Source organism: Talpa occidentalis, unplaced genomic scaffold, assembly GCF_014898055.3.
Source record: "Talpa occidentalis isolate TD23 unplaced genomic scaffold, MPIMG_talOcc4v2.1 talOcc4.5, whole genome shotgun sequence".
Lineage (NCBI taxonomy): Eukaryota > Metazoa > Chordata > Mammalia > Eulipotyphla > Talpidae > Talpa > Talpa occidentalis.
In genome coordinates this window covers 50,398,682-50,410,764 of record NW_023604861.1, presented here as the reverse complement: position 1 = coordinate 50,410,764, position 12,083 = coordinate 50,398,682, and the positions used below count along the sequence as shown (strand labels likewise).

General features: G+C 31.8%; 1 protein-coding gene across 6 annotated transcripts in view; it reads right to left on the bottom strand.

The window, feature by feature from the left end:
- The window catches only part of PDS5B (PDS5 cohesin associated factor B), a 165,522-nt gene that overhangs the window by 62,787 nt on the left and 90,652 nt on the right, over nucleotides 1-12,083 (bottom strand). For all 6 annotated transcript variants that reach the window (XM_054701568.1, XM_054701565.1, XM_054701566.1 and 3 more), the window contains exons 12-15: nucleotides 11,771-11,922; nucleotides 9,894-10,007; nucleotides 4,921-5,002; nucleotides 1,931-1,979 (exon numbers count right to left, since the gene is read on the bottom strand). In XM_054701568.1, the coding sequence (XP_054557543.1) occupies nucleotides 1,931-1,979; nucleotides 4,921-5,002; nucleotides 9,894-10,007; nucleotides 11,771-11,922 (397 nt within the window). The remainder of the gene's footprint in view (nucleotides 1-1,930; nucleotides 1,980-4,920; nucleotides 5,003-9,893; nucleotides 10,008-11,770; nucleotides 11,923-12,083) is intronic.

The following is a 12,083-nucleotide window of genomic DNA, read 5'->3' as shown; positions in this document are numbered from 1 at the left end:
TCATCTGGCACTGAGACATGCTGAGGAGTATGTTGCTGCTGAGTATGTCATTATTGCATGAGAAAGATGAGTCTTTAATGAATCAAAGATGATTTTTATACTACTCTAGTATGTTCATGTATCAAAACACTTATGAAACTAAATAAAATGTTGATCCTAATATCTATAACTCATCAATGTTACAGAAAGTCAGGCTCTAATAACAGAAATTATAGTAAAGAATAATGAACAGTAATAAACCATAGAAAATAAACTGTATCTTAAAATTTCAAGATTACAAATGCAGTCTTCAAGTCTAAAATTCCAGTCTTGGCTAGATCACTGAATTTAGTGAAAAAAATTTTCCACTAAATATCAATCTTGACTGTGTTATCTTTCCATATTTATAAAATACCAAAAAAAAAATCTACTGTACAATTTTCAAATTAATTTTAGGAAATGTCACCTTACAGACCCATGAAAATATATAAGCATAATATTAAAGGTTACATAAGGCCAACCATTTAAAAACAAAATGAAGAGACAGAGATGGGTAGAGAGAGAGAAAAGGGAACACAGACAGAGAGACAAAAAGAGGAGATGGAAAGGAGGCAGAACAGGAGGGAGGCAAAGGAGAAGGGAAAAAAAACCTGTAAATTCAGCATTCTATTACAAAGCTACCTGGAGCCCCTTTTTTCTAATACATTTAAAAGATGCAGAATACTAACATGCCTCAGAACAAATTTTGGGAAATATTATACTTATTGAAAGAGAAAAGGATATAGGGGAAAAATAGAATTAAAGAGGATAATCTCCTTTAAGGGATAAGTCCACAGCCAAACTTCTGAGGAGATAGTTATAAAAAGGCAATAGTACAAAATCATTTGCCTTAACTGCCTAGAAATAAAAGATAATCTGACTTTAAAAAGCCCTATTCAGCTAAAACTCCTATCACTTAATCTAAAACCCAGTTAACTAGGTTACTGTTCTCTTCCGAATCTTAAATTTTACTTCCATACAACTCCTGGAATACTTTTGTTAATATCTCAGAACTCTATCTAAGAGTTCTTCATTGCCATCAAGTGTAAGCACAATCTAAACAGTCCTCCAGGTGTTTCCGATTTTTTTTAAGTAGTTTTTATTTTTTTAAGATTTATAAATTTATACAAGAACCTGGGTACAGGCCAGAGATGCGGAGGGTGAGAGGATTCACCAGAGACAGAGTGAGGAACAGAACAGGCAGACTGACTGAAACATACTGCTGAGGGGAGCAGTGGGTGAGACAAGAGAGGTCTGCTGCACCATGTGGGATTTTCGCTGGCCAGCTGGGATCAAACCCACGCTGCAGAGGCTGCGGACAGCTTTACAGCACTGTGCTCAACCTGCTGTGTGTGTGCCACCAGGAAGGTCCCTGTTTCTGATTTTCCCCCCATACACATGCTATACAGAGTGGTCCCTGAGAAGGGAAAGGAAACAAATGCCCTGCAAAATGCTACATTTTCCTATCCCTGCACTAAACAAAAGAGAAGTGCTATACAATTCTTTGGTATTTGCTGTAAAATGCAACTATGTAACATTTTATTTGAAATAATTTTTTTCAAAGAAATAATTCTACAGTTATTAGTCATATCCTTTCCTTCACTCTTAATTTTGGTTCAGCTTAAGATAGGTTCACATTGGAGCAAGCAACACCAAAGCATAGACTCGGTTGTTACAATAACATAATTTGAGTAAACTCTCAAAAATGAATTTATGTAATAAATCCTTTTTCTAGTACTTGCTCATCAAAAAAAATTTTAATTGAGTAGAATTCAAAGTAAGTAAAAATCAGGAGAAAAAAAAATACCTTAATCTTTTCTTGTATTACCATAGTCTAAGACAGAACTGAATAAAACTTTTAAATGTTTCAATTAAACCACACGCTTTACATGTAATATTTGAAATAACTTACTTGTAATAACCATCACTTTTGAAAATATGGCCTTGACACTGGCATCTGTCTGTAAATTACACAAAAAATTACAATTAACATTTCCTGACAATAATATTCATTATTCTACTGAAAAGTGTAAGTATAATTACTAGTGCTGAGGTCCTTGCCCATACCATCATGGCATGCTCCTTCTTAGCTATGTTTAAACTCCAAGTGAAATGATCGAAAGATGGAGGTAAACTCACACTTGACAGTCATCACCTCATTCCTCATCCTGTTTTGCTAGCCTCCAAACCAAAAAACAAACCAAAACAAACAAACAAACAAAAAAACTGCTGCACTAATCTTTTAGAAAAGGGAAATAATATCCTGGAAATACTGGGTTTTCAAGTCTTAGCACTACTGTATATAAAAAGTTGACAAGTATACAATTCTGACTGATTTGAAGTGTTCCTAAAATTTTGGCCTGAAAATTATAAAGCATACTCATGAAGCTTATGGGGAAAACACTGAATAAAGAATTAAAAAGATGTCACTGACATGTATAAAAGATGTTTGCAAGATTGCCAGGTATTTGGTGCATCAAGGAAGTGATTTTTCAGTGAATGTCATCTCTACCTCAATGTGCTACATGTAATATACTCTGGAAAGTCACATCTATAAAACACAAATTCTGAGAGTGGTAGTTATTTGTTGTATCAAGTTTATTTAAAAAAAGATGTTACTGCAACTTTGGTATACAATACTGAGCTCTACTGACAAAAACACTGAGATGAAAACAAATCAAATAAACTATCCTTATTGAGAAGGAGCTTGCTAAGTATAAGTGAAAGACAAAGCAAAATAGAATACTACAGTTAATTCTCAAATATTTGGAATTTAAAGTATTTGAATAGGTTTATCTAAAACCCTATGATTTATGTTGCTTAATATAGGTGGAAAGTAGTAGTGCTGAAGCTTTCAGGAAGTTGAGGCACATGAAAAGAAAAAGCATCAACAAAAGTAAAATACTGAAAATTATAAAGTCACTTTGAGTGACACTAATTCAATCTTAGCTATATGAATTAAGAAAATTATGCGCTGAGTTAAATAAGAATAAAAACTATCTCACTCAGATTAAATTAGAAAAAAGGCAAAAAAATTAAAATGATTATGAAGTAAAATAGTAAGACAGGAAACAGAAAGAAATATAAACACCCAAAACATTAAATGGCTTTGCATTATTTTCTAACTTTAACTCCATAATGTCTACATAATTCCTGGTTAATATTAAGTAATATTAAGTGAATATTAAGTAATATAATTACTACTTAAGTAATAAAAAGCAATCGTTTTCTAACTAGAATTCCAATTTCAGATATTAACCTCCTCCATTCTTTAAACACAACATGCGTGAGTAGGAATTCTCTCTTTAATTTGGATGATTCAATTATTATTTTATGACAATTTAAAGGAAAATTCCACACAGTAGAAAGTAACTAAACATTCTAATTGAATTGAGATAGTTTTTATGATTTTATGTAGGACTAAACAGGAAAGTCATGAGACCTTCTCAGGTTTTTATCACCAGAGGGAAAAGGGTCCCGATAAATGTATTTCAAAGGGACAGTGAGTCCAAAACAAAATTATATTTGATTACAATCTCACACCTCATTCTGTTCAACAGAAAATGTACACACTTAATATATTACTCACTATTAAGAGTTCAATAATACCTAAAATCAGGAATAATTTTATATACACACATTTAAAAAAAATCTTACATTTTTAATTTACTCTGTTGCATCTCTAGCCAAAGGAGTAAATTAACAAAGTTCTAGGTAGCAAACAGAAGCCCTTAATCCACAGCTTACTATTTGAAACATGCTAATTTGTTGCATGATAACACTGACTGAAACACGTTTATTGGCTAAAACACGAAAACTTAACAGGTTGTCCAATATCCTCCCTTTGCTGAGTAAGTATTGAAATAACAAAAGCACTGAAATTTGAATTTTAAGTCATATATTTTATAAAGGAAAACTTATTCTAACAGGTTCAATATACTCATAGAAGATTAAGTTACAGTCAATAAACTATCACCAGGGAAGTTACTGCCAGCTTATAAAAGAAAAATACTAGCCAGTTTTAATTAGGCAAACAAGTCGGCATGAAATGTCTTTGTACTTGTGATTTGAAGGTTTTAAAAAATAGTGAGAGGGTCACAATAAGCCATTCAAACAACCAGTGTTATTAGGTCATTGATTTTTTAGGGCAAATGGTCAAATTTACATAAGAAAACTGGAAACTTTTTCCCTTTAGATAAAAATAACACTACTCTAACAGTCTCTATCCTATAACCATGAGGTGTATTATTAGGCAGGGGGCTAAGAGGTGTTCTACTATGAACTTAGAAATAAAAAAACACCACCACTGTATTATGTGCCCAGGGTGCAATTTTAAATGACTAGGCTTTTACATGAATTACACCTTTTATAGGCCTACACACAACATTCTCAAAAGGAAAAAAAAAACTCTTAGAATCATTCTAAATATCCAAAAATAAAACAATGCATCAACTAGACGAATACCACTATCAAATTATATTATGAAGATTAAGTAGTATATTAAAATTACCATAATATTAAGTAAAAACAGCAAGATATTTAACCATCATTAAGATTTTCTAAAGCCACAAAACTATATAGGATGATGAGCACATTGCAGTCTGCCAGATGAAAGTGTAATTTTATTCTTTTTTCTATGCATTCAGTAGTACATGTATTTTCTTACGTAACAAAAAATCTTAATTCTGAGACCACAGAAGCACATTCTCCATCCTGTTGAATAACACCTTTTGCAGATAAAGCAAATATTAGTGTTAAAAGTTAGGGATTATATTTCTAGTCAGAACTATTCCATACCAAAATAAATTGTTTTAACACATAACAATGATAAAGAGTAACTAAAATGCATGTGCTTTACAAAACTCAGCATCAAAGGAAGAATTTTCATTAAATTTAACGTACTTTGGGTTGCTTAATTAAGTCTAGCAAATCCTTTACTTGATGTCGGAGGAGATTTTGACATTTCCACATTTCATTCAATGCTCTGAAAAAACACAAACATACAGATTTAAATAACAAAACAGGATAAAAATCATTCCAGAATATTCCAACTATATTACTTTTAAATCCAAATTACAAAAGGAGATTAACAGAGATGAGGTAAAATTCATACGACCAAGCAACTGATGATGTTATAGAAGAGAGGCTCAGGTATCATAGATAATATTTGATAACTATATGAAAAGAAAGGGATTGTGGTGACTTTTTTTTTGGTATAAAAATAGGAAAGGATCTATCATTAACTGGAATATTTTTGTAGGTTCACCCACGTGTTAACTATAGAAATATAAACTAATGATGGAGGAAGGTCTTGTAGTAGGCAGGATGAAAAGGACTCAAAAACACAAACAGAAAATAACCTTGAGAAACTGGGGGTACCTTTCCTGAAACAGTACTTTAATTGCATTTTCATTTTAATCTTGTCTAGAATTATTTGTTATATATGAATATTCATTTTTATAAGACATAATTTCTGCTGTCCTCTTAATAGTTACATTGTTTACAGGCAGAAGTTTAAATTTAAAATGAAATTGGACAGATACTTAGGTAAATATATATCATTAAGAGTTTTACTTTAACATATTTAGAGGAACCATCCTATGAGCTGTTTTAATAAAATTACATTAAGCAGCGAACAATTTATCCTATAAAGTTGTTTTTAGAAAAGAAAAACAAAATTATACAAGTGGAAGCAACATTACAATGGAAAAATACATGCTATTTGGTAGCCTGAATTTCAGCTGTCATTAAATAAATGTAAAAATATAGTTAAAATCTCAAAACTCTCATATTTGTTATCTGTCATTTTAAACATGCAAGTATTTCCCTCTCTAGGGCTTCTTATTTGTATCCAACCAATGTACAAGTTTGCGCCAATTAAAAGAAAAAGACAGTCATCACTGGGTTATGGTCAGAAAACTTCTCATAATGTTGAAAAGAAACTCTCCTCCAATCTTTTACTCCTAATTGGGAAATCACACATTAAACAAAGCAGCACAAAACTGTCTAGAAGAGAGCCTGCCCAATGAAAGAAGATCACAACTAAGACCTCTAACAATACAACTTACTCTTCTTGCTAATGGTTGTTCCTGGAAACTTGGGGAAGTGAAAATTCACACCAAGATTAGTACTGAAGTTTGCCTTATTCTTTTAATAATCAAGACGTTCAGTTAATATATGGGCTTATCCAAAAACTACTACATGCTAAAAAAGTCTAATATATAAGGAAATATTCTGTCTTCCCCAAAAGAACCTAGGCAAAGAATAAAATCTAAGGTTCTTTCTGTAAATAAGAATCCTTACCAAGCATGCTCTCACCAGAAATCCATTTGCTAAATAGCTATTTTTAAGTCCCTTTCAAACTATTTAGAGGTCACAAATTCAAGTAACTTCTGGGTTAGAATGGTAATATAAATATATGAAGTATGAAATGTATTACAATAGTGATGAAGACTGTGGTGAAATTTAGAAACACTGACTGAAAACTTCAATATTATTAGTATTCAACAAAATAAAAGATGAGATAAAACTTAATAACCAAAGATTCACAAAAAGGTCTGATAGTGTTTAAGAATGTAGAAATTTACAAAGTGTGCAAGTAAAGATTAGTCCAATTATATGTTGGAAAATAATTTGACACTCATTTTGCAATGTTGAAAACATGCATGTTTAGCAATTTCATACCTAACTATGCATCAGTGATTTCAAACTTTGGTTATCCATTAAAATCTACTGAAATGTTTTTCTAAAACTCCCAATGCCCCAACTATGCACTGAATTAGATTATAATCTATAAAGTGAGACTCTGATGTCAGTAATGTTTAAATGATTTCAGCATGTATCCAATTTGATGACCATTATACCTTAAGATGTATACAATTTGTATATACTAAACTGAAAAACATTCATAGTAGCATTAGTTATATTAATGAAACAACACAGATGTCCATTCTTTCCAAACTTTCAATGTCAAAATGGTGAAACAAAATTGTGATAGGATGACACAATGCAATTCTATACCACAGTTAAAATGAATGACTCACAAACAATATGTAGTACTGATAAACTTCAGGGACATAAATAAAGTTGGGGGAGCAAGGGGTATAACAAAGCAACAGAAGACTTTGCCCACAATTTTTCCATGTTCATACAAGCTTAAAAACAAGCAAAAATAAATTAATGAGGGAGACACATACATACATCTATACATGTACACATACATATCTTAAAACTAATTTTTTAAAGAAAATGATAAACACTAAATTAAGGCTTGGGGTTTCTCTGGAAAGAAGTGAGGAGAATAAAAGAGAAAAGCTCACAAGCTGGGTGGTAGACTCATAAATACTTTTATTTTAGAACTATGCTTTGAAACTCACATATATGTGATCTCTTTGTGTGCATTAAATATTTCATAATAAAAAATATAGATATTTGGAGAAAACAATCAGATAAGTATAAAGTATAAATTAGACTTATAAATTAGACTTATAAAATCTTGATTAAGTATTTTAATTTAAACATCCATTCACTCACCACCCATTTTTGCAGAATCAAGTGGTCCACAAATTGGAATTTACCTTCAACATATATCGGTGACATTATTTGTTAGTCTGTCTATCGTGATTAGTATTTTTACTTTTTAATTCAATAAAATATACTTGTTGTTTAAGAGATGATAACCTAATGAAAGTTTTATGATTGCTATTTATTTCATTTTCTTTTTATAATTATTTTTCTTTCCTTATTTTCTTTATTATTTTTGGCATTAAAGTTTAATTCTTCATTCGTGTGATTTGGGAAGTTATACATTTTAACACTGTTTATTTAGAGGTGACTCAATTTTCTACTACGGTCATATTATTTATAGTCTAATCAACAAATTTCTCTTCACTGTGTTATAAAAGAACCCTGGAACACTTTAATGCACATTATTTATCTCTTATATAATACTATCTGATGGGGTCTATCAAGTATTCCATTTTTCTTTCCCACAAAGGCACACCACCAAGCAATCAGAAAAACTGTCAGCAAAAACGATGCTACAGAGGCCCTCTACTGTGTCCAGGCATGGAAGGAATGCTAGAGAAGTTCCCCAGGGACACTCAAGAGAACTAGTTAAGTATCAGCCTAGATACTGACTTGCTTTTTTAGCCCATACTCCCATCACTTGTAAAGAAAATTAATAAATTTAAAAATGTGTAAAATTTAAATTGTTAAATTTAATGAGACATTTACAAATATTTAAGGTATTATTGAGATCAACAACGGTGTTTTAAAAATATTGCTTTTTGCATCACCCTATCCCTTCCTATTGTCTCTGATTTCCTTTTTTGGCAAAGAAATTCTTCTTCATTGATCACTTCAAATAGGATCTGTAAGTGATGAACTCTCACTTTTTGCTTAAAAGTGTCTTAATTTTATTTTTGCTCCTAAACGACAGTTGAGCTGAGTCAAGAAGTCCAGACTGACTGTGATTTCAAATAGATTGTTTGAAATAGGAAACACATATCATATCTCATCCATTCTAAAAGACCATCAATTGTACCAAAAAGGGTACATTTCAATTCCAGAGATATTAGCATGTGAAAACACCATGTTTTAAAGTCAATTAAATATCACAGCATTATATTTTACTATATGAAATGGGAAAAGAATAAGCTTTAGAATCAGGTAGAATTGAATTCAAATCCTGGCTTTGTCTCTTAACTATTTGTATGAGTGAAGCAACTTCCTGGGATCTAGTCATCATGTGTAAAACATGATGGAAAAATAGCACTTTTACTACCTTTGGCAAGCTTTCTTTTCAAAAGGGCAGACAGTAAGTATTTTAAGCTTTGTGGGGCACATGGTCTCTTTTGAAAATACTCCACTGTACCACAATAGCACAAAAGCAGCAAAAGACAATACATACTCCTATATATGAAATACAGCAGGTATCAAGAAATGACATTTCCCCTCCCTAAAACTTTTCCTTAACATTTTTATGGAAGATCTAAATAGCAAATATAATAATTTCTATGGGGATTTTTAGTGAAAATGTAGTATATATACAGGTTGACTTTCAGTAATGCACACCTGGAATTTGTATAATGCAACAGTACATCAATTAAAAAAACAAACAAAAAACAGTAATTTCCATCAGGGAAGTAAAGCTAAAAGTCCCATTAAGAATGAATAAAAATTATATATAGCTCTTTAGACTTTCAATTACTGAGCATTTAACTCCCAATAGTTATAACTACATTTGCTGGAATTTTAAGGAAGTACATTTCCTAAAACCAACAGCAAATCAAGCTCTAGGCTTCAGTTTCCTAACCTTAACATGATTTAATTAATAATGATCTTCCACGTCCAAAATGCCAGTTCCCTACTAAAGCACCCAAAATATTTTCCAACGGAGGAATGGTCATAAAATTATATTTGTGCTTGCTGGTATACTACTATGTTGAGGTTATGCAATACAAAAATTTTTACCCTACTGTCCTATAAAATATAATTCATATCAATATCAAGTGAAAATGAGAAAGGTAGTACTTTCATAATATGGACCTCTCTAATGGTTTGAAGAAAAGTAAGCAAAAAATACAATATTTCTTGAGACAACAATTTGAAAATCTGGAGATAGAAAAATCCAATTCTAAAAGATTGCAAGTCAACCAGCTCTACTTTTTAATTTCTTACAAAAATTGTTGTTATTCTACTATTGATAGCAGTATTTAAAAAAAAAAACTAAGTTTTTTATTGTGTCTGACAATTTAAACAATGTTTACATTTCATAAATTGTTAACATTTAAAAATAAAGTTGTGTAATTTTTTCCCAAATTCCAATATACTGCAGAAGATGAAAAGAACAGAGTTCAACATTTGAAACATACTTCACAGCATTTAAATCCAGTGTGGCATACAAGTAATATAAGCACTTCATTCGTTCCGTAGTTTCCAAATTGTGGGGAACCATGTATTGAGCAAAGATTCGTTCAACAAGAAGGCTATAAAAAAAGAACAGAGAAGGTATTGTATTGTCTAAATATGTATTAAATTTGTATATAAAATTTCAAAACACAAATGAAAGAAATTTCTGCTTTCTGAGATGAAGTTTCCAATCAAAGATTTCTTTCTGTAAGGGGGGCCAAAAAAATAAAAGGATTTAGCTGGATTAGGAAACAGTGACATATCCAGCTATGGTAAAAATATGTATACACACACACATCCATATATACACACACATCCATATATACGCATGCATACACGTGTATGCATACATACATGTGTGTGCATGTGTATGTATGGGACCCTATTTCTTTATATAAATGATAAAGGATGAAAAAACTATAACTGGGCCCTGCAAGAAATTCTAGACATGTACAAGTTAAAACTACAAAGAAATTGGTATGATTCTTGAGTTTTCATAGTGACCATCAGAAAAAAAAAATTCCAAAAAACATGTCATCAAATCATAATACAAATCTCTAGGCACTGTTGTCACATACTCAAAAGTCCAAAAATTTCAATATTATAAAAATAATAACAATGAAGCTTCTTAGTGTTAACTTAAGGCGCTCAGTTGCTAGTTCCTATAGCTCTTAAAATTGTAAAACTGACCTATACATTATTCATTTTCTCATTATGACATTTTGGCAATGTCATTTGGATCCCACAAATAATTTGTCAAATCCATTCAGACAGCAAGCAAGAATTACAGGTGTGGGCCTCCCTGGTGGCGCAGGCAGTTGAGCGCAATGCTGTGAAGCTGTCCGCAGCCTCTGCAGTGCAGGTTCAATTCCCGCCAACCTCGGAGCAGCCCACAAGGTGAGCAAACCTCTCCTGTCTCATCCCCTGCTCCCCTCAGCAGCGTATTTCGTCAGTCTGCCTGTTCTGTTCCCCACTCTGTCTCTGGTGAATCCTCTCACCCTCCCGTGCATCTGGCCTGTACCCCAGCTCTTGTATAAATAAAAATAAATCTTTAAAAAAAAATTACAGGTGTGATTAACTACTACATGGTTAGGATCTACATAAGCTCTAAACTTACAATGGAATAGAAAAATACTCAGATCATATTCACATGTGGGTTTTTTTTTTTAAGATTTATTTTATTTACTTATGCATAGAAAAACTGTGTGATGTACTCCAGAGGTGCGGGGGTGAGAGGATTCACCAGAGACAGAGTGGGGAGCAGAACAGGCGATTTACTGAAACATACAGCTAAGGAGAGCAGGAAACAGGAGAAGTCTGCTGCTCCATATGTGGGTTAGTCCCTAGCTGGGGGTGGAACTCAGGCTGCAGCAGTAATAGCACTGAGACTTAACCTCTCCCTATGCCACCAGTGAGGCTCCTCACATAATGTGTTCTATAAAAATTTATAAAATGCTGTTTTAGCCTTGAGTTAGGAGTTATGTTTATTAATATCTTTGTCCAACGGGTTTCTTTTCAATGAAAAATTAATAGGATCCTTACAACACAATTACCTAATGAAATAAAGTTTAAATTATAATTACACATATCCCATTTCTAAGTATTACTCTGTTCAAAAATAGTACATGAAAATGAATATATAAGCTTTAACCATGCCTGAAGGTATATGCACAATATTGCTTCATTTATGACTTTTGGTGGGAAGGAAACTAGCGCCTTATTTTCAGTAAAAACTGAGGAGGGTGTTTAAAATTATAAAGAAAATAGTTTGCCTAAAACAAGAGATCAGCAACAATTATCAAAACCAGTAAGAATTTTCTATATAGTGTTCTTAACTTACCGATCATCAATACTATTTTGATAATATATATGTAGCAATTTGTCTTTGATCCATGAAATCTGTTTTGCAGCATCTTTTCCAGCTGCTGATTGTAAAGCATATTTCTTATAAATTTGGGCAAGCCCCATCATGGCTTCTTTGCGCACTCTCCACTTAAAATAGAAACAAAAATGGTTTCTTAATATTTAAAAATGCTTCCATTATATAATAAAGTCATGTTTTCTAGTTATTTTTAATTTATTTTACACATTATACTTTTATCAAACCTCAGGCTATCACTTTTAAATTACTATGTGAAAAAACAAGTATAATT